Source organism: Pagrus major, chromosome 3 (genome assembly GCF_040436345.1).
Source record: "Pagrus major chromosome 3, Pma_NU_1.0".
Lineage (NCBI taxonomy): Eukaryota > Metazoa > Chordata > Actinopteri > Spariformes > Sparidae > Pagrus > Pagrus major.
In genome coordinates this window covers 9,514,258-9,538,503 of record NC_133217.1, presented here as the reverse complement: position 1 = coordinate 9,538,503, position 24,246 = coordinate 9,514,258, and the positions used below count along the sequence as shown (strand labels likewise).

The 24,246-nt window shown below is 38.9% G+C and overlaps 2 protein-coding genes across 3 annotated transcripts in view; one reads left to right on the top strand and one right to left on the bottom strand.

Moving 5' to 3' along the window:
- Window positions 1-9,780: 9,780 nt before the first annotated feature.
- Window positions 9,781-11,236, bottom strand: tnfa (tumor necrosis factor a (TNF superfamily, member 2)). Its single transcript, XM_073463369.1, has 4 exons — window positions 11,063-11,236; window positions 10,905-10,932; window positions 10,659-10,715; window positions 9,781-10,256 (listed from the first exon to the last, which is right to left on the bottom strand). Exons 1-4 carry the CDS (start codon window positions 11,234-11,236, stop codon window positions 9,781-9,783), a joined length of 735 nt encoding a protein of 244 aa, XP_073319470.1.
- A 12,627-nt stretch (window positions 11,237-23,863) lies between these two features.
- The window catches only part of atat1 (alpha tubulin acetyltransferase 1), a 59,520-nt gene continuing 59,137 nt past the window's right edge, over window positions 23,864-24,246 (top strand). For both annotated transcript variants that reach the window (XM_073463548.1, XM_073463549.1), the window contains exon 1: window positions 23,864-24,170. In XM_073463548.1, the coding sequence (XP_073319649.1) occupies window positions 24,079-24,170 (92 nt within the window). In that variant the 5' untranslated portion in view covers window positions 23,864-24,078. The remainder of the gene's footprint in view (window positions 24,171-24,246) is intronic.

Genomic DNA, 24,246 nt, shown 5'->3' with positions numbered 1-24,246 from the left:
TCATGAATTTGTTCAATGCACTAAAAAAGTGAGCCAAGAGGATTATATTCAGACAGTGAAAAAGAAATATGAGTATTATCAGCATAATTATAGAAGTCAGTGTTGTTAAGCAAATCTGGCCTAACAGGAGCATGTTTAGATTTATTAGCAAGGGGACATGTATTGAATCAAAATCTGAAATATACTTTAAATTCAGATATGATTTAAAATTAAATAGAAAATTAAATTAAACACCACAGTATGGACTCATTCTGCACATGACTCACAAGCAGTTAGTCACTGATTTTTGTTCTTATGTCAAATATAGGATAATAACAGACTCCATTCTACTGTGAGACAAGTTTAGGGTTTTTTTCAACAACAACCCACACATTTCCTCCAGTTATAAAAAAGCAAATAGTGTCGTGTTATTCTTTCACACAAAACCAACAGGCTGTCATCAGACTCCCCCTTTAAAAGCCACTGCAGCATTTCACTACTTGCTTTCACTGTTCTGCTTTTTTTGGTCTCACTCCCAAATACCGAAGCTTTTTGTGGGGTTGCCAAAAAGGAAGTTACTGATAGTTTCACCAAAAAGGGTTTTTGGGCAGAAAATTAAATTAGAACACGTGTTTGACATCTGTATACGTAATAATTACTTAGTTACTAACAGAGACAAGAGCATGGGCCTTTTTATTTCTTAGTGTGTGTCTATGAGCATTATGTTTCTTTGAATCACAAAAAAGTAGGTTTCAGACTCTATTGAGATAACTATATAGCACTTTTAAAAATAGAGTTACAAAGTGCTTTACATACGTAAAGTAGAGCAAAACACTGAGAGACAGAGTGTGAGAAGACAAAGCAAGTATCACTGGGGCAATTGAATGAAAAAACAGGCAGACAAAAGTAAAATCAGATTTATGGGGGCAAAGAGGATCACCTCAGATGTTATTAAAGGAATAGTTCACTCTAGTCTAGTCATTATCGACTCACCCTCATGCTGATGAGAAGTCCGGTCTAGTTTCTTATTCCTCAAAGTGCAGCTGGAGACCCGCGGGGGTACCCTCCTGCAGCAAAAATCCATATAACAGGCGTCAATGGCGTCCGAGACGAAAAGGTCCATAAAACTACACAAAAACTTTGTAATATTCCTCCATACTGCTCGTCCGCTGCAATCCAAGTGTCCTGAAGTGGCGACATCCAGAGTTTACTCGAAACGACATCATTTAGTAAATTTTTCTATCCTAAACAGTCACTATACTATATTTGCCTGGAGGCACGCTCCCACGTGCACGCGAGTCTCCCTCACAGCCGCTTGCACTACGGAAGCCCCGCCAGACAAAATCAACAGAACTCGCAATAGATACACACCGGTATTTACATCCTGCTGTGAGTTTCAAAGTTTCAAATCACTAGTGCAGGCAGATCCCTCTTTTTGTGTGTTGCTCGGTCGCTCACAGCTGGATGTAAATACCGGTGTGTATCTATTGCGAGTTCTCGAGTTTCCCTCCATCTTAATTTAATTCTTTTAGGAGTTTGGTGGAATACCTGTAATTTAGTGGATCTCAGCTTGTGTTAAATTGGTACAAGTGTGTTATGAAATAAGAGGGTTTATGATGTCTTTAGCACTGCTCAGATGACACTCGTGTTATTATAAGTGGGTTTGTAAAGAAAAGGTTTCCAAAAATCAAAAGCCTTCATTGACTCTAACACTGATCAAGTCGTTGGCAAAAACTTCAATGTAAGCTCCTTAAAAAAAGCCCTATCAAAAACTCAGTACAGTATTTCAGCACTGAAATGAAGATTTGGTGCTTTGAAGTTTGGATATAAATCAGCAGCAGTAACTGGAGTAACTAGGCTGGTAGACGTCTCAAACCCCAATTTGATACTGTTTATGCATTTTTTTCTGCAATAGCCATACGCTGGATTTATACACAGTAAATCTGAGGCGGCACCAGGGGTGGCATATGTGTATGATCTGCCACCTCTGGTTTTAGGAATCAGATTTTCAACCAGATTTGTATCATTACAATGTGGGGAAAACATGAAATTGAACAATAGTAGACGTACCTCCATGTTGCATGCACCCAGAGCTCCCTGCTCATTTGGCAAATTTTGTTAGCCCTAGAGCTGAGGCAGGCATGAACCAAGATTCTGTTGCTGCATTGCCTGTTTCTCCGTTTGACTGTATGAGATTATCAGTTATATTCTTTACATGTTTTGAAACGCAGTCCAAACCAAGCACCGCCCAACTCACCGTACACCAACCAGCTGGAACTTTAAGTGGTCCACACAGAGCAGTGCATTCTGGTTGTTGTAGGTTTTCTACTTGTTTAGTTAAAGGGAATAACTCACACCTTCTCTAGTAATGTAGCACCAATTTAAAAAATATTTGCTTTCTGCAGTCTAGGTTTATGAAAGGATCATCCTTCCAGCATTTAAATACTACTATCAGGCTTGGTAAGATTCAGGCTCAAGACAATGGTTTGGTTACAAGCTCAGTTTAAAGAAACATATTGACTGTCAGTCATAAACCGGCAACAAACAGCAGTATTTTGTGTCAAAGTTATTGACCCACCCGTTATGCTTACCCTACTTCATCTTTGTTCCTGACAGACAGGTTATAGTTCACACAGCCAGTAGAGGTTTAAGTTGCTTTTTTTGTTCACACAGTTTGTTATTAGACATTTTCTTGTGAGGACAGTCTGTATAGAGTCTGGCAGTACATGACTTTGTAGTAGAGTTAATGCTGCTATAAGTGATATTTTTCATTAAAATAAGTGTTAAATAGCTCTATATCTAATAGTAATCACTGCTATAGTGTTTGGTCAGTAACATGTCTCTCCTCCCCCTACTCATGCAGTGAAAGAGAAAAGACATGTTCTGGTATCGCTGCCCACTTTATCCAATCAGAACATAGAACTCGGGGAACTCGCAGAAAGCAGGATCTTCCTGTTTGTTGCTTCGTCTCACAAGTGCCACTCTGCATTCATGTGGTGACGTAGAAAGGAGGAAAGGGATTGCTAACTGCAAGACGCACAGGAAGCTAGCTTAAACGATGACGCTTACAGCAGCGTTAAGTAAGAAAACATGATTTTGATTTGACCCATTTAGAGATCTTTGTTTTCATCATGTCCCCTTTCTATATAACATAGACATGACATGATCTCTCTGATAAGATATGATCACATTATCTCTTAACATCATTTCACCATCATAACATAAAAATGATTAAAAAAAACAAAACAAACAAACATGTAATTTGAGGTCAACTTTTCCTTGCTTTTCTTCAGCTAATGGGATTTGCTATAGTTGCCATGGAGACCTCGAGTTATGATTTTGTCCAAGCTTCTGTTTCCAATTTCAAGAATGAATTTTCAAGCTCAGTTTTGAGATTGTATTGGCAGCACAGGATTAATTGAAAGTGCCCTGTAATGTTTATGCCTCTGCACTAATCTGGTAGAAGTCTCTCCTTGTGACAGCTTTTTATTTTCATTGAGGATCCAGCTTTAATTAATTTTGCTCATAAGCAACTGTGTCACTGTCTAAAACTCTTACAACAAATATATAGTGTGATCTCTGTACCCGAGGTATAGATTCAGTCTTGACTTCCGGTCTTAGTCTCATGTGTGGTAGCACATCTTGTTTCATTTGCGTGATGACTAAAGTTGTCATAAGTCCTGAATTGACTAACAACTACAGCTACAGTATGAGGTGCAGATATATAAACCATGAGGAAATGTTTGCAGGTGTAAATATTTTCTGTATGTTTGTCTTTAATGATGCATTTTAATTGTTGAGTCTGTAAAGCAATGGAGATATATGTGATGTTGATACACATGAGAATATGCACACTGACGGTAAATAATGATGATATTGAACTTTGCATATACAAACTGTATTTCATGTGGTACAGTATTCAAGATATATTTCTATATGCTGTAATATCTGACATCAGAGATTATTTGACACGTAAGAAGGAAATTAAAACTTGATGTTTTTCTCAAACTGTCATTAGTTTTCAATGTAAATGACTTTTTATTCATGTTAGCAGCGTGTTTAGTGATACGGCCTACCTCTTTGGTCCAGGCTGAAATACCTCAACAACTATTGGATTGATTGCCAACTTTGACTTTGGTGAACATCTGACTTTTCATCTAGTGCCACTAGCAGGTCAAATTTTTCACTTATGCAGTGAAATATCTTAATATCTGCTTCTTGTATTGACACAATGTTTTATACAGCAAAATACCAAACTACACAAAAAAAAGGTATCTTAACAAATTAAAGTTACTTTGCATCAGGAACCTTCTTCTTTGCAACTTAGTAGGAAAATAGCTTCTAGAGGCGGTGGAGGCTTACATCAGGGGCAATTCAAAAACCTTTACTGCGTATGGAGCAAGTCACAGTATAAAGGAGAGAACAGATCAGCTTCAGCCACAATGGTTTTTTTTAGATTGTGGTCAGGGAGGTGTTGCATTGTTTGCGTTGCATTGAGTACATCGTTGTCACAGTGTAGTTTTCATACATATATATGTGTATATATATATACATATACATATACACACACATATATATATATATATATATATATATATATATATATATATATATATATATATATATGTATATATACACACATACAGAATTTCTTAATATTTCATTGTATTTATTATTAACTTTTATTAAACTCCAATTCTGTGTGGATAAAAACCAGTTTGCAGGTTAAACATGCAGCATGGTTGTGCAGTGGTCAGCACTGTGGCCCCACAGCAAGGAGGTCCTGTCCTGGGTTCAACTCTCAGCTGGGGCAGGTCAGATTACGTATATCAGTATAGTACTTTTCTGTCCAGGACTTAAGAGATAACAAGAGAGCAACCAGAATATCTGTGTTACATCCTCCTTTGCATTGACACAGCTAGCATGGCAGAATGTTTCAGCATGGTCAGAACACACATGGCTGCTGTGTTCTCAGAAGTTAGCGCTAGTTTACCACTATAAAACTAGAGCAGGGCTTAAAAAACATTTCTATGATCAGTGTCATGTACAAAGACGAAAATGGGGCATGTAATTTATTTTAAATTCTAAATTCCCTTTCTCTCAGTCACTCATTCACACATACAAAACCATGTTGTGATGTTAGCTACTATTAAGTTAATCAATGCAATCCCTGTCCCTGCCTTTTGCTGCTCACACTTGCTGTGTCTAGTTTGCATGTTGGCACTTTTAGCTTCACACATGCCTCTGAATGGTCTGTTGTCAGCCAACTGCAAGATGAGGGATGACATTGCTGTCCACTTTCATCCACACACTGGACTCTGCATGTGTCAGTGCAACTGTTTACTGGATGTGTACATTGTCTGTCTATTCAGTAATGTTCCTCTCAACAGTTCTTGAGAACAGAGGCAAATCTGTATCCTGGATGTGACAGTTTCTTCATGTGGCAGTGAGCTTTAGAGCTGCTGGACACCTCTGGACAGAGCCAGGCTAGCTGTTTCCCCTTGCTGCAAGTCTTAATTGCTTATATTTACTGGAGCTAAATCATATGTCCAGGTTCAGCTTCTGTTTGAAGTGACTGCAAACATTTCTTCATTTTATTACAAAATGTACAAAACAACCACAGAGAGATGCAAAAAAGACGACATAAAACATAAAACGACCAAAGAGAAACAAAACAACCAGAAAGAGACTCGAAAGTGATGCATAATGACTACGAACAGACTGAAAAACAGCCAGCAAAAGATGTAAAAAAATCTTTCTGAAATGGAGGGACAAGGGAGCACCTACACTTCAGTGGCCAGGGGCCCATTGTCTCATAATCTGTGAATGACTAAAGTAGCTTTTTTGATTCATTTTATTCCAGGTATTAATATTGCCTCTGTTCATTTCTACCTACTTATTCAGTTATCATTTGTTGAACAATATATCAAAAGATGATTTGGAGACAAAAAATTGAAAGCCCAGTATATTCCCACCCTGAGACAAATACTTTCCAGTCCTAGTGTCTGGCTCGGCTGCGTAGGCTGCTGGGGGTTTACCAGGTTACCAGGGAGTTCCCCTCCTCCCTTCCACTCTGTGTGGCTGTTGAGGTAATTACTCCACTGGAAACTCTCTCACTGTATTGTGAATTAATAGTACTGAGCCAGCAAAAGCAAGTCATGGTGTCTCATGTAATACCAAGGCTATAATTATCTATTGTCTCCGAAGCTGACATCACAGCAGTGTGCAGCCGGCCTTTTGCTTGAAAATAGTGCCAAACCCCTCCACTGTCATTTCAGTAAAGTACCAGCTATAACAAAGTAACTGTCAGGACCATTGTCTGAATCAGTTTTTGATTGTAGAGGAAGGAACTGTCATTATTAAGGCTGCCTTTGATCATTTCCTTTGATTGTTCACCCATCTAACATAAATGAAAAGTAGGGCTTCATCAGACATTCAGCATACACTTTGGAAGAACTTTTCTGTCATAGGTTTAGAAAGAGAAGTAACGAATTTGGGTGTGTTACTCAACACCATACTGCAGCCAGGAAATCTATATTTGGGTCTTAGCAGAGCCATGGAATGGGTAAAATGTGTGAGTGACTGATCAGTAACCACCACAATGGACTGTGATAGGCTGCATTACCCATCAGTAAAATAAACATGCTCCTAATTTCCAACATTTTGACCCTTTTCTACCAATTTATAATATCATCTGTCATTTTAGACCCTCCCTTTTTTCCTTGTCCAGTTGTCCCCTGGGTGCTCCCACTTTTCCTCATCACTTTTCTACCATAATATATACCTGTTCTTTACCATTAGTCCCTGGCAGATCATCTTTTGTGCCTGTCCACCTTTTGGATTTTTTGGACTCACTCCACACAGGCTCTTTTCAGGTATTACCATTCGTCCCGAGAGATTGGAAGACAACTGGACAGCTGTCAGTCCGTCAGATCACACACGGCATCAACATGCATCTCAACATGCATCTCAAATGACCACCATGATCGGAGTATGTAATCTATTCTGCCTGTTGTGGCTTTTTCATGTTTCACAGAGGATGTCAAATGAGTAGGTGGTCCTTCAATGTGACCCTGGTGTAGTGGAGGCCAGGGGGTCAATTACCTTAAATGGTTCATTGTAAGTTGTGTGGGATTGATTGAAAAAGAGAGCAGGTCACACTCATTGATTTTGATCATTTGGTTAAATGTATTCTAATTATCTGTCAGCTCTTCATCAAACAGCTCCTTCTTGTTCAATACCCCCACAGACTGAATATAACTACTCCCTGACATAATTAAAACGGATCCACTGTCAACAAATGCTGAAAATGACCTGACTGAAGACATTGCATTTCCTGTCACAAGTCTACTTCAAAATAAAAGTCAACTCATGTTTTTAAATAGATTTTTTTTTTCAATTCCATATGATGGTGTCCTTTCCTCAGTCAGCCCTCATATTGAAACTGCAGCTTTCTTTTATCCCAGGGTTGTCCTGTTTGGCTTACATTATTTCCACTGCCTTGATTTTAGTCATGTTTTTCCCCTGAGTTCAAAAAATTTTTTAGACCACACAACCCCTGGGACCTAATCTTCACCCTTGTACTGTAGGTAGGTTGAGCTCGTTCACCCACTTCAGACAGGGTGTGTATGACTGAATTTTCATTTTCGGGTGAACTGTTCCTTTAAGATGCAACATGTAAGAATTATTAAAACATAATGTGAAGGAATAACAGTTTTGATGGTATGACATGTTGCAAACAAGGTTGATCATGCTAACCAGCTAGCCCCAGCCTGTCCTGTTCCAAAGCTCCTGTGCTAGCAGGGTACACACCAAAACTTCCCCATTGCTCCAAGCACCCTATCCAGGCTGCTAGCTGTACAGCTTATTGTGCTAACTAGCTAACAGCAGCTACTGTTGGCAGCAGTGAGCGGCTACTGTTGTGATATGCTGCCCCCTATTTGTTTAAAGTATGAATTCAACAGATGGCCAATTCTTACATATTGCACCGTTGATGCAATTCCATCTTGACTTTAGTATAAGCAGTGACAATGACCAGATTCAACATATTTGCTCAAATTAAATTGAGGTCATGTATCAAACTAAACATCTCCAATTTTCCTTTACAGCAGTGAGCCACAGCTCCTTCCAAAAAGTTCACTATTGTTGTTGTTCATCCATTTTACATTCTTTGGTATGCAGCATCACAAGTCAGCTGGACTGGTTAACATGAGTGTGTTTTAATGTGTTTATGATAATCATCTCATAAAACATAACAGAAACCATGCAAATAGTTGGTTTCTAATGAAGCTTGGGCCACCCCTCCAGTAACATCTCTTCCACAGTGCACAGAGGCCATAGAACACTGGGTGTTGTGCCCTGTGGCTGACAGGTGGACCTGAACTTTCCTCCCAACAGCATCAGCTGATGCTGTCTTCCAACCGTCAATCATTAGTTGCCCTGTTTAGTTTGACCCAGTAGACATTGAAATTGTATTGTTGTTGTTTTCACATTCTTTGATTCCGCATTCTAGCTCTAATAGTCCATTTGTTGATTTGTCGGCAAGATTACGAAAAAACTACTGAACGAATTCTCACCAAGCTTAGATGGAGGATACGTCTCAGCACAGAATAGACCCCAGTAATGTTTGGTGAAGATCCAGATAAAGGGACAGATCCAGGAAATTTTTCTCTCTTTCTTTAACATTGAGAGATTTTTTTCGACATTTTCATTCATTTCTCAGGAATAATGCGTGGATCTTGATGAAAAATAATTAGGCATATTTACGTGGCTGATCTTCAGTCAATCAGATTGATATATGTTTGATTTAATATTGAATTGAAGTGGACAAGCTGGCCTTGGTAAAGGTATGCCCTAAAATCATCACAAATCCGTTATGTTTTTTTTTTGTGTAATCCTGCTGACAAATCAACCAACCAACAAACGGACATGGAGATAACATAACCTCCTTGGCTAAGGTAAAAAGACGATTTATTTGTAAGTTAACTAGTGTGTGATGCAGAGGTTTTCTAGCTGGAAGTTATTGTAAACAAACATTGTGATTGGTTCCATACACTAAACACAGCTCTCGCAAACAGACTTTTCTTGTCAAGATTATTATTTATTCAAATATTATAAGCACCACAGGCACCATTATTTGCAAATGTCAATAAAAAAATTGGAATGACAAACAATTGTTCAAATTGATAATTATGTTCAATAAATAACTTCATAAATTAGGTGTAAAATCCAGCATAAATATAGTTTAGAGATTTAGGCATTCATTAGAAGAAACACAAGGGAACAGAAATAAATAAATAAATAAATAATTAAATAACATAAATAAAATAAATAACATATTTATGATCATTTTGTGTTGAATAAATAAACCCTCTAAAATCCACTTCTATCAGCCTGTAGTGACATAATAAATAGGCAGCTGAAGCATTATATTAAATTCTCCAAATGTCAAAGACAGTACAGATGTAGCATTACAGTACAGCAAAAGGTACTGACACAAAATTACACAATACATAATGCAATAGTACATAGTACTGAACATTATAGACCAAAATAATTATCTGTGGTAATACATAACTTGACAGTGAGCTTGTTTGTTCACTGCTACAGTTAACTTAAGTCTGTTTACTTGCAGACTTTAAATGACTTGCTAATGCAGTCATTTAAAGTTGCATAGACTGTTTTGTGCAGTGTAAACTCTCTGTGGGCACAGTGTCAGTGAGTTAAGGTGGGGGCAGCGGCTGCAGGGTTAGGGTTAATCCAACATTCATACCTTCACCTGCTGCATTCAGCCACCTGTCCTCACAAAGCAAACACCCCAAAGAAAGTCTTGCCTGGCTCGTCCTCCAGGTTGGGCAGCATCTTCTCCTCCATCACTGTTTTCAGTCTGTCCCCTCCGTTCAGGTTGAACACAGCTCCCATATACACCGCAGAGAACCAGCTCCCCTCATCATCTGGACTGCTGCTAGCTGCCTGTTGGCAGACAGTGCGGATAGAGTGCAGGATTGTCTCATATGTGTTGTTGGCATCATTGTCCCCATACGTGCGGGACCAGCGCTGCACAGTGTGGCTCAGGTGGACCAAGGGCTTTGAGGTGGTGTCATCAGCGTCACTGCTGCTGCAGCTGACACGGAAAGATGCTTGGCTGTAAATAAAGTAGAGGCCATTTCGAGGAATCACTATTTCATTGTTGTCAAGTTTTAGCCCTCCTTGAGAGTGTGACTGGTCCACCTGATTCTTCCATTCCACTGAGGTCTTCATATCAGGGTTGTATTCTCCTGTTAGAGTATAAAGAGATGGTGACGGAGATGATCAAACATTTCTGACAGTTAGACTGACATAAGAATTGAATATCAAGGTAAAGGTTTGAAACATTTTTCAGCAAGGAAAGGGATTCCAAAGAAAGTTTGTCTTTGATGTGGTTCAGGAATAAATAAGTATGTATGATGAACTGTATTACAGCAAAGTGAGACCTAAGGGATTAGAATTGCCTCAAGGGCCCTTAAACATTCAAAAGATCCAGAGAATGTCCTCAAGAACCCCAACAACTTATTTTCTGAACCACTAGACTAAGAAAACAAAAGCTAAGATTCAGAGTGCCAGTCCAAAATATGTCTACCATCATTTTTTTCACAATGTGCCAATTGTATGTATCAACTGATGCTGAATATTTGCCTCACCTTGTAAATGAATGGCCGCTCTTACATTTGAAATTTGTCTTAATGTATGATGAAGATCTGTAAAAGAAAAGAAAAAAAGCACAAGTTTAATAAAACATGCCTACCACAACAGCTCCACTTTTCAGTACATGACTTTCTGGTGCAATTAGTATCAGAGTAAGAGAAAAAGGTCAGCTAATTAATAGCTATTAGATGCTACAAAGCCATCACTATCAACCTTAAAAGTACACTATACACTGAACTTACCAAAATTGTCTTCATCTTGTCCTGGGCCCTGTTTCAAGAAGAGGGGAATAAAGAGACTGTTAGGGAATGGTTGGGTTCAGATGAGATGGGCCCCTCACTGTGAGAGACATCCGGCCCCTTCAATAATTAAGAGACTAATTTGAGACTTGTGTTCCAACCTTGGCATGCCTGTTGAAGACGGAGACAGCAGCAGTAGCAGCAGCAGCAAGGCAGAGTGTGAACGTCAGCAGGATAGTGGTTAGTTTTGAGCTGGCTTTGACACTCTGTGTTGTCCCTTTCCTGGCTTCTGTGTCGACAGTAGCATCCAGCAGTACCTTGCATTCTTCTTCCATTGTTTTGAATGAGTTCCTTCTTTCACTTCAAGTCAAGTTAAGTTAAGCTCTTAGCAGCCTGATTGAGAGCTCTCCTTCTTCTACTACAACTGCTCTGGTGTGTTGACTGACACTCAGCGAGCGGCTCTTTTAAAATCAGTTTCCTCCTGGGGGAACTCCAGTGATGTCACTCATTATGAGTGAGTGGAGATTTGATGAGGAAGAGAGACCCAGAGCCAGGGACCACACACTCCTACACCAAGGCATCTATATGACTCTGTTATCCCAGTCACACATACACACAAACACACATGTATAAACCCCTTTTACAACTCATACACCCACAAGATACTCACACACAGATAAGGATAGACACATCATGACACATGCTCTCAAACCCTCGTACCACATGAACTATAACTATAACTGTAACCATATAACTATAACTATATATCTGCATACCAAAACACAGACAAAAACTACAGAAAACAAGCAGTTTTCAACTAAAACTGTACATTTTAGCCAATCTGACCTCATTAGATGTTGATTGTTTACGAATGTTGTTGTGTACTGCTCATCTCGATGTGGGTCAAATATATGGAAACTGGGTTAAAGTGCGGGGTAACAAGCCACAGACACTTATTCATCAGGACATCTGCCATGTTTGTCAGAAATGACAAAAATTTGTCACGCTATCAGTGAATGATATTGCACTATGTGCCATAGCCTCAAGTTAAAATGAACTGCAACTAACATGTCATTGTTGATATCTACAGTACATTTTGTTACTTCCCTTTTGTTTAAAAATAGAAATGTGGTAAAGCAGGAGCTTGCAGTTCTGCATGAAGAGTTTTAGTAATCATGCAATATTTCTATTGTATTGACCTGTGCCAAGGTGATTGTGGAAAATAGCAATTAAAAGAGAAGTGACAATCCAGTCTGTAAAACTCCTACAGCCTAAATCATTCTCATAGCTAACAAAACAATCTCAACACTTACTTTGAGGCTTATTTAGTAGGTATTCTGAAGCTTTCAATCTTAGCACATAATCTTCATCAGCAGATAGAGTTTTGTAATCTTGTAATTATATTTTTTACAATTATGGACTTGTTAAAATTTCCATTCAAGGTTCAAAGTTCATTTACAACAAAATGCAAGTTGTAGTCCCTTTAAGTTGTAGTCCCCTTAAGACACGAAAAAATATTTTTTATGGTGGAGTGTTGACGATGAGTTCAGGAGTCTCACAGCCTGATGAATGAAGCTGCTCTGTAGTTTGGTGGTATGGCAGCAGATACTTCTGTATCTGTTGTCAGATGGCAGCAGGGTGAACAGACTGTGGCTGGGTGGATGTTGCCTTTTAGTATCCTTGGGGATCTGTGCAGACGCCATGATGCATCATTGAGATTCTTTTTTGGACGTTAGGCCTTTATCACAGTGGTGTCAGTAGAGAGATGAACGCAAACAAGAATGTGTTTGAGAGTGACTTGCAACAAAAATCCCTGGCTGGGCTCGACTGTGGATAGAAAGAAATGTCTTACACCCCGAGGCCACCATGGCAACCATCAATGTCAATTCTCATAAAAACTATGTATTCAGTGTATTGACTAGTCATTGGGTAAAAAAGAGTAGAATGTAAAAAAAACAAAAACGTGTTTTAATGATGAATAGGTACCTCAAACTGGAATATAAGACCCAAAAAACTGATTCAGGTCTTATTACCTGAAACTAGAACCATTCAAGTTACATGGTGTCTATGACAACATCACAGAGTAACCATAACTAGGAGTAATGCTTCAGATGAGTAAGAATGAGGGTGGATGTTTCATATCTATAAGCAGACAAGTATGTGTGGGAGAGTTAGTCAGAGATTGACTCAATTAAGTTCAATACTAGTTTAGTTCTGTCACCATAAATCTCAGCAAACATGATGAAAAGTTGAGGTAATATTAATTTACTGCAGGTTGAAAAATGTGGATGTGTTGAAGAAGTTGGTGCTAACAAGTGATCTGTTGCCCTTCACATAGTCACAGGCAGCCTGGAAAGAGGAATATCCACCTACATTTGTTGCTATAACAGTAAACTTAATATCAGACAGAGACCTTTCACATAATGTGAGAGTAATTTATGAAAGAAACATTGAAACCAAAACGTCACTTTGGACTGCTGTTGTAGAGAAAGCAGTCCAACACACACTTAGACACGTCAGTTTGAAGGTGGATTGACTTCTTGACCCTACAAACACACCCTGAAGATATGAAATCAAGTTTTGAAATTGTGTGGATAATAAATGATAATCGCCTAATGGCAGAAGTCCCAGATCTGGATCAACACCAAAGTCTTACCAGTGGCTCTCTGGGCTCAAGCATATCTGCCGCCATATTTCATAGAAAGCCACTCAGATGTTGTTTCTACCCTATAACAAGGCTGAAAAACAAACTGCCTTGTTAGAAACAGTGAAGGAGAAAAGATGGTGATTGATGATGGTGACTTACTGTCACAGTTTCATTTTGATGTAGGTTAGGTTGTGCAAAAACACAGCAGCTGTCGAAGTCAGGAGGCTTTGTGGTTGTATCACTTGTATCAACCATGTGACTCCATCATGGAGGATCAGCCTCCTCATTCTTTACAGTAGTTACACACTTTTGAAAGCATCATTTCATGTCTACAGAGGGGGAGTCTTTCACACTTAAAATATATTTTGGGTAGAGTATCACTTAAGGTGATAATGAGATCACTGATAATGTACCAGATAAAATGAGCTTATGTTGTTTAAAATACAGCAATTGGCCACAACATTCAAAGGAGTAACAGGTGAAGTGAATAACATTGATCATCTCATTGTGTCCCACAGATGCTCAATCTGATTGGCACCAGGGGAATTTGGAGGTCAGTTTGACGCCATGAGGCCTTTGTCACATTCCTCGAGCCAATCCTGAGCAGTTTTATGTGGCAGGGCACATTGTCCTGCTGGGGGTGCCACTGCAGGCTGTGCCACGTCAACTGAAGGCCCTGTAATTTTCAAAGGTAGACAAAAAAACAATTAAACATTAAGTATGCTGATAAAGGTTCTCAGTCAACCAGGTCATGGTAATTCAGTGCTATATCATATGCAACTGAACTTGTTTTATTGAAACAACTGAAACAAGTCCAGTAACCTACGATAAAGCACTTAGAATTCAAACATGAAGAATAAACAGAATGAGTATATTTTGGTGGGCTCAGCCTCAGAGATAGTGTGAGGAGCTCGGACATCCATGGGGAGCTCGGAGTAGAGCCGCTGCTCCTTCGCGTCCTTCGGAGCCAGCTGAGGTTGTTCAGCCTTCTGATTAGGATGCCTTTGGAGGTTTTGCGGGTACATCCAGCTGGGAGGAGACCCCAGGGCAGACCCAGAACTCACCCAAGAGAGTATATATCTCATCTGCCCTGCAAACACCTTAGGATCCCCCAGGGGGAACTCGAAAGCTTTGATGGGGAGAAGGACATCTGGAATATCCTACTGAGCCTACTGCTACCACGATCCAACCCTGGATAAGTGGAAGATGATGGATGGTTTTCCAACTCTTTGCTTAGATTTGGCATTGTAGGTTGGGTCTGCTGCCATCTCGAAGTGTCAGTATTTGTTGAGTTGGAAATAAGACTCAAAAATCTAAATAGAAATGGTGTTAAATAGTAATGTATGATATTAAACTGGCAATAGTCTGAAGTAAATACTGATCGCACAATGTAAAGCCTGTAAAAAAAGAAATGGCTCCATCTGTGTATACATCGGTTCCCTATAAGCCTTGATTTCACTATGCTATTCGCTCTGCCACTGAGCTGGATTTTTCCCACATAAAATGAAGGACGAATTACAGCACAAAGAAAGCATGTCTGCCATTGCACAACCAAAACAGGAAGAGGCATTTTTTTTTACCTGGTCGCTATCTCCAGGTAACGGTATAACAACTGGAATAACCGAGGGAATGGACAGGCATTCACTCGAAGGAGAGTTCTCCGGTGTTGTATTGCTGATATATGTTTCTCCTAACTGCCAGTTCAAAACTTTCTTTCTTCTAGATCAGTAAATAACAAACCTGCCTACTTTTAATACAACCAGCTTTTTAACTGTCTTTTCAAAGCACTGAGATCAGGGTTTTCTCGCTCAAATTGAGAAAGGGTTGTTTTTTGCTTTGGACAGTAGCCAAGCTGCTAGTGGTAGCCATGTTGTGAGCACTGTCTTTTCGACAGCGGCACCACCAGTAATACTTAAGGGTAACACCAGGAGGGGGAATTTGAAAAGTTGTCTTTAATGAAAGTGGAAAGAATAGCATAGACCACAAAATTATTTTTAAGGGTCACTTGACATCTCAGTCAGTGAGAATGACTAAACTTGCTTTTCCAGTGAGGGTGACTTCAGTAGGAGGGGAATGTACATGACAACAAGAAGACAGGAAGGATTTGAAAAAGAGAATTTTTCCCCAGAAACTGCATCTCGGTTTTCAGCCCACCTTTACATAAATTTACTACATTTTTACATCACAGTTTGCAATAGGATTTTAAAAGAACTGTCAAGAAAAACTCCCCTCATATTGCAATACATCACCCTGCTCTTCACATGTTTTTTCTGTTTCTAAATCTGCCACAAAAAGCAAACTCCCTTCATCTAAAAAAAGACTTGATACTCTCCCCAGAGCCACAGAGGAATACATGGTGGTTTTTGCCGATTGGCCCAATGCTCAGCTTCCTCATTACAAGATGACAGCATAGAGGTAGATCAGCTCACCTCAAAAATATGAAAAAGAAAAATATCTATACACTGTAAATATGTGGTAGCTTAAAACCTTAAACCTTATTTTTTTGTTCCTTTTAGGTCAGAAAATAATTATGGGACATTACAAATGAAGAGCTCTTTCCTGTGGGCCCACAGGAATAAAGTAGTGGAATTTCACTCAGGGAAAGTGGCTGTTGTATATTTGGGGTTTCATGATGGAGAAGCATACAGTTGCCCATTGCTGTGCATGTGCACAATTCCATATTTCCTGTCCAGAACTCAGTCCTGGATAGGGAGCTACCAGTTGATCTGCCCCTATAGGCCAACATAGGGGTTGTAGCCCATTCAATGGTCTGTCACTAACCTCTGCCAGCCTGCCAGCCAGCCTGCCAGCCTGCCTGTCTGCCTGCCTGCCTGTCTATCTATCTTTCTATCTATCTGTACATATGTATGTATGTATGTATGTATGTATGTATGTATGTATGTATGTATGTATGTATATTCTGGATAGTCCAGCTTTGCGCTCATATTCAGATCACTGAAATGGAAGGGACTTTCACTTTCACAGAAGGTATCCTGGGTGGCCATAATGGCTTGACCTACATGCATTTCCTTCCATTTTAGAAGAATAGAGGAGTGCATTACTAGAACAACAGTGTCAACCACATGAAAAGATGATAATGTGGAGGAGGCTTCAGGTCGATGAGTCAGTGAAGATAAGCAAGGTTGTTTGAGGACAGCAGGGGGAAAACCCCATTCCTTCCCTTCTTGGTTTGATTTAGTTTTAACCCCTGAAAAGTGAGAATTATTTAACCAAGAAAAGAAAATGTAGTATCTGTCTACACTACATGGCCATGACTACTGTATGTCTAAGTATTTGGACTTCTGTGGTATCATTTACTCCAACTCAGCCACAAGAGAATTAGTGAGGTCCAACACTGATTTTGGGTAATAAGGCCTGACTCTTATGGTCCTTTCAGGCAGAATGCAATTTGAGCTACGCTTGCTGCTGAGAATAGCGCAGTCAAGGTACATGTCCACAGCATTGGTCAGAATTGGATGCTTGACTAACACAGGTTACACCACTTTGTTCAACACAGTGAAAAGCTGTTGTTGCCTTGCACAGGTTTCAGAGCGCAAAAGTGCCATTGTTGTGTCTGTCTGAAAGGGCCTTTAAGGGCCTCTCAGACAGAATGCGACAATGGCATTGCTGCACGCTGAAATCTGAAAATTTCCAATGCTAATAAATGCTGCACAGTATCTGAAGCCCATTATTTCCAGTGGCATGCTTTGCACCATGACAGTTTTTCACTGCCTTGAGAAACGAGGGGTGCGCTGACCGCATTCTGTCTGAAAGGCCCATCAGTCGGCATTCCAGTTCATCCCATCCCAGTGCTGTTGAGGTCAGGGGCCAGATTTATCCAATAGTGGACAGGGAACTTGGACTTCACCTGAAAATGATGACATTAAAAAATCCTTTATTTTTGCTCTTTGCTACAGAGGTCTCTGAAATTGGTTGGGAGTAGATCCTAAATGACAGAGGAGCGCTTCCACCTTCTGAGACATGTTTTAGAGTGATAACACAAAGTATCATTGGTCATAGGGAATAGCAGGCTAGCTGTAAGTAGGAGTAAATTATTTGATAAATGGGTCTCATTCTCTAAACACATTAAAATTGTAATTGCTTGAAGTGTGGTAAATAAGGGCTCACGGCTCAGTGCAGGCCAGTCAAGTTCTTCCACACTCAGTTGGGAAGACCATTTCTTTATGAACCTGGCTTGTGCACGACATTGACACAAACTGTTGAAGCAAAGTTAAAAGAAAACTATCATGGAAAATATAATGGTACGCTGTAACATGAAGATTTCCAATTATTATTACAAGTGTGTGTCTACATGCATTTGGCCATATGGTGCCTATCTATCTATCTATCTATCTATCTATCTATCTATCTATCTATCTATCTATCTATCTATCTATCCATCTATCTATCTATCTATCTATCTATCTCATCCTCTTAAACAAACAGAAGCAGTGGACCAGCTAACCTTGTTCCAATAAGAAAATGAAAATACAAACCATTTCAGAGGATTACAAATGATTTTAGTCACATGAGGAACCAGTCACAACATGAATTTGAGATAGTGTGATGTGATGATTTTGGGGGAAAGGAAACACCAAAGTTATGCAACAGTGGTTGGATAATGAGGCAATGCAGGATTCCTGTTGAACTTTCTACCTGTCTGGGCGAGACCTGTGGAAGCCCAGGGGGATCATGAGGGAGGATGGAAAGGGTGTAGTGGAGTTTTGTAGAGGTAGATGAAACCAGGTAGAAAAAAAACTCTATGTGAAACCTGTGGTTTCCTGTCTCCTTTTCTGAAGTCAACTGATGAGCTGTTGCGTATGCATAATGTTTGTTCCTGTTGTTGGGCTTGTTGCGACACAAAAGCATTTTCCACGTTGACGGAGGAATGGTCACATAACAGTTTGACCCTTATTTATGAGGTCATTACTTATACTTTGAAGATGTAAATAGATTCAGTAGTTTTCATTCATATTCATTTGACTATCCTTAAATCTGACCAAAACACCTTTCAATTAATCAAGAATAAAGCTGAAACAATAGTTTTGTGGTCAGATATGAAAGACTGAATCTCACTGGCTGCACTTATATGGTGTCATTCATAGTGACAAACTCACCGAGAATTATCACCCATCTGTACAGTCCTCCTCCATGGAAACTTTTATCCTCAGTTATAACATAGTTTTGGTTTTATGGCCCACAGATTCTCTTCTCATAAGATAATTTAAGCAGGCAGAGAGCTGGTTTTTCAAAAAATCCAAATAGTGTAAAGCATTATGTTATGTTGTTATGGGGCTTGACATCAGTATTTCTAAAATTATGGTCACAGCATTATGGAGCATGTGGTCAAAAAAGAGATATTTTTCTCTGGATGTGGTGGAGGTTCTCACTCCCACCATGTCAAATACAGCAGCCTGATCAGTGGCCTTAATGTTCAAACTATGATGCTCTACCTACCCTCTTGTATCAGCGTTGCACATGAAGGGCTTTGCGGTTAAGTTAGCAATATTAAGACAACCTCTGGTTATACCTCTGGTATGTTATGTCATATAATGACTGTTGTACTGTTGTGAAAGGGTTTGGTTGGTAAGTTTTAAGCACAAAATACTTGGGTTAGGTTTAGGAAAAGATCATAGCTGACTTACATTTAGAGATTTTGAAAATAGCTAAATCACTCTTAACTAACGGGACATAAACCTCAGTCTCAGTGTCCAAGTCCATTGTTTGACCCACCCCAACTGGGACTTTTCTCGCTATACTCCCACACGAGAGGGGTGCTTCAAGAAGTGATGGGAGAGGGGTACTTACGGCATCAAAGCTAAAATGAGAGTGAATATTGGATTTATATTTTTTAGGTGATAATGTTGTCAGTAGGCACAACTTTGCTGTCACATTTCGCGTAACAGTTTTATATGGTGACATAATGCCAATGTTGTGTTTACAGCTTGTACCACTACACGCAAAGGGTGAAAAAATCAATTAATGCAGCTTTGACTCCATGACCGTGAAAACTAAAACCCAAAATGGAAACCTTGGCGTAGAAATAGAATCAGACCTAAAATTTCTTCTGTAGGTGTTCAGTGTGATCTGTTGACTATGAAGGCAACATAATTCACATCAACCATTGATGGATGTGCCCTGTATGGAAATCAGAATCCTTATATTTCTCCCCATTATTGTTTTCTTTTCACCCATCTGTACTTGCCTCTTCCTGTTACTATACCAGTGCCACTTCTACTACTAGTAAATATACAGTATCTGCATTATGATATGTTTTATTCACAGCTAAGCAATAAAACTTTACAAAAAATTTCCTTTAAAAATTGTATGGAGGTCATTATTGTTGGAACATGTGATAATGTAACACAAATCCTGTGGCGTTAGTATGGTGTAACTCTTGCTCTGTCCTTAGAATACATTTACTTGCAGCACCACCATGTGGTAACACAGGCTGCTGATGGACCTATCACAAGTATGAAGAAAAACAAAACGGCAAGATGGTTTACCTACAGTGAGGGACCAAAACAGAAACATCTGAAAGCAATGCAACACAACAGCCTTTCAGATGACACAATTTTGCTTAAAATGTTAAGTTGTTGCGAAGACTTCTATTTTAGTTAGTCTGTGGTAAATTAGTTCTATTGCTTTTAGGCTGATGTTATTTTGGACCACATCATAATGAATTGTGTCTGATAATTGTCCACATTATTAACATATAAAAGACCAAAATATCAGAATAATTACATACGATATCATAACACTTCAAATATGTACAAACTACAGCCTCAGAAATGGCCATAGAGCCACCAAACTCTTACACAGTGTCAACAACAGTTTCACAAAGGTTGTACTGTATTGTACTGGGGTTTCTACTTTACTGGTTTGTAATTGTGCGATTAGCCCTTTCATGCGTGGTGTCCACTATAGTGGACAGATATTTGGAAGCTGGTTTTCTACAAATAAAAGGACAGTTATTCCTGAATCACTTTTTATACATTGATGCACAGTAACCACTTCAGTGGACATTTATCTAATTCCTTATAAAAACATACAGTATGTTAAAAAAAATAAGTTATTGGCATGATTTTCCACTTGTTTAAGAGTAGTAAGGGACTAAAGGTAGGAATGTTGTGAGTGAAGATTTGGTAAATAGCGTGACAACACTATCTTATATCCTTAAAAACATATAAAAATATAAATAAAAAACACATAATATATATAAATACTTTGTGATTTCATAATTCATTACATAAGGATATAAGATAGTGTTGTCACACTATGAAATCACAAAGAATCTATATATATTATATATAATATATATTTTTTAAATATTTGTTACACTTAAACAAGTGGAAAATCATGCCAATAACTTTTTAGACACTTTAAGATAGTGTTGTTAAACTATTTACCAAATCTTCTATCACTCACAACATTACTACCTTGCTACAGCTTAAAGGTATTGAATTCGAATTGTGTGGTTTTTTTTTTTTACTATATCATATACTACCTCATTAAATGCATTTATGTGTATTTACGGTACGTTAAACATATCTAAACTTTCAACACTGTTCTGCTTCTGGTTCTTCTGAACACTAACAAGCTTGCCAAAACTTCTAAGTTATAGAAGTGATTATACACTGAAAGAATATGAAGGCATTAAGAGAGTGGGATATTCTTGGAACATTTAATCAGAATCAGAATCAGAATCAGAAATACTTTATTGATCCCCAAGGGGAAATTGCTTGCGTTACAGCTGCTCCCATTCAAAGTCTTAGAAATATGCAGAAAAATAAAAACTATATATAAGCAAGAATAATAAAAATAGAATAAAAATATAAGAAGTTGGGATGTTGTGTAAAACGTAAATAAAAACAATACAATGATTTGCAAATCCTTTTCAACTTATATTCAATTGAATACACTAAAAAGACAAGACATTTAATGTTCAAACTGATAAACTTTATTGTTTTTTTGCAAATATTCACTCATTTTGAATTTGATGCCTGCAACACGTTCCAAAAAGGCTGGGACAGGGGCATGTTTACCACTGTGTTACATCACCTTTCCTTTTAACAACACTCAATAAGCGTTTTGGAACTGAGGACACTAATTGTTGAAGCTTTGTAGGTGGAATTCTTTCCCATTCTTGATTGATGTACCACTTCAGTTGCTCAACAGTCTGGGGTCTCCATTGTCGTATTTTGCGCTTCATAATGCACCACACATTTTCAATGGGAGACAGGTCTGGACTGCAGGCAGGCCAGTCTGGTACCCGCACGTAACACGTGCAGAATGTGGCTTGGCATTGTCTTGCTGAAATAAGCAGGGACGTCCCTGAAAAAGACGTTGCTTGGATGGCAGCATATGTTGCTCCAAAACCTGTATGTACCTTTCAGCATCAATGGTGCCTTCACAGATGTGCAAGTTATCAATGCCATGGGGACTAACACATCCCCATACCATCATACCATCACAGATGCTGGCTTTTGAACTTTGCGCTGATAACAATCTGGATGGTCCTTTTCCTCTTTGGCCTGGAGGACACGACGTCCATGATTTCCAAAAACAATTTGAAATGTGGACTCGTCAGAACACAGCACACTTTTCCACTTTGTGTCAGTCCATCTCAGATGAGCTCGGGCCCAGAGAAGCCGGCGGCGTTTCTGGGTGTTGTTGATATATGGCTTTCGCTTTGTATGGTAGAGTTTTAACTTGCAATTGTAGATGTAGTGACGAACTGTGTTAACTGACAATGGTTTTCCGGAGTGTTCTTGAGCCCACGTGGTAATATCCTTTACAGAATGATGGTTTTTAATGCAGTGCCGCCTGAGGGATCGAACGTCACGGGCATTCAGTGTTGGTTTTCGGCCTTGCTGCTTACGTGCAGAGATGTCTCCAGATTCTCTGAATCTTTTGATGATATTATGGACTGTAGATGATGGATGCATTTGTACATTTAGAAACGTTGTTCTTAAACTGTTGGACTATTTGCTCACACAGTTGTTGACAAAGTGGTGAACCTCGCCCCATGAACCTCCCCCCATCCTTGCTTGTGAACAACTGAGCCTTTTGGGGATGCTCCTTTTATACCCAATCATGACACTCACCTGTTTCTAATTAACCTGTTCACCTGTGGAATGTTCCAAACAGGTGTTTTTTGAGCATTCCTCAACTTTCCCAGTCTTTTGATGCCCCTGTCCCAGCCTTTTTGGAACTTGTTGCAGGCATCAAATTCAAAATGAGTGAATATTTGCAAAAAAAAAAACAATCAAGTTTATCAGTTTGAACATTAAATATCTTGTCTTTGTAGTGTATTCAATTGAATATAAGTTGAAAAGGATTTGCAAATCATTGTATTCTGTTTTTATTTACGTTTTACACAACGTCCCACCTTCATTGGAATTGGGGTTTGTACAGTCTACTAGAAATATATTTATATATACAGTGTAATGTAATATAATGCAATAAATATAAATGCATTTGAAATTAAATCAATATAATGTGTTTACTGTCTTGATGCCAAAAAGGCAGCATGAACCACCTTTCTAAATATGCCATTTATATTTGCTAGGTAGTACAAGCAGATGGCATAAAGCTTTGTGTTGCTGTAATACACTGAGAGCAGTGTAATTCCTTGTGTGTTCACACATACTTGGTCAATAAAGCTGACTTTTATTCTGATGAATGTGATTCTAATACTTGAGACAGACTTGAACACCTTTAAATGAGAGTGACTGACTGGTTTAGAATGGCATCACTTGCCGATTCTGTTTGGATCCAATTTTCCAAATAAAACTTGAGATACATTTTGTGACAATAGTGTCTAACGTTAAAGTTTTCATAAGTTGTACTATGATTCCAAATGAATCTGATCTATTATTATCATTTTATTTTTACTATTATTATTATTATTTCTTAGTAGTAGTCGAAGTAGTAGTATTTGTGGTAGGTATGCTGCTTACGCTGCATATTTATAAATAGTGAAGTAAAGTTGTAAATCAAGCATCCTGCTATGCATTTTACCGTAAAGGTCAAACAAAATGTTCCATTAAAATTTAATTAGGGAGTAAAAGTTTACTAACGACGTAATTATCGTCCGATGCATGCTCTTCCTTTGGTCTTACTCAGAGACTTTTCCAGAGATGTTAATCTGTCTTTGGCTGACAGATGTTAAATGTAATGCGAGCTTTGTTATTCTACAGCCGATTGACGCCACTGTCTATTACAGACAGTACGGTTTCTGTTGCCTGGGAGTGACTCACAAGACACAATGGAGCTGCAGTGACAATGTAAATAGATGGTGCCTGTTCCTGCTACTCACACGGAGGATTATTTAGTGTCACTGAAATTCTGTCAACGTAATGGTGAAGTGCTATTGTCTCCGGGCTGCTAGAAGCTAGCTAACTGTTGTTTTTACGCGAACGAATCACCTCGGTAAGTGAGATAGCGAACAGCCCCGGTAACGAGCTAGCTAAGCACCTGCTTGAGCTGTGTATTCTGACTGTCCAGCTAATCTGTCTGAGAGGTATCATGGAGTTTCCCTTTGATATAAACAAATTATTCTCCGAGAGGGTCTCCATCTTGGACCAGACCCTTGTTGTAGGTCGTAAATCAGCAGGGAGGTAAGTTTGAAGCTCTAATTTTCCCTTTCTTTTTGTTGTTAGCGTGTTACACTGTATCTACAAAAAGAACGTTACA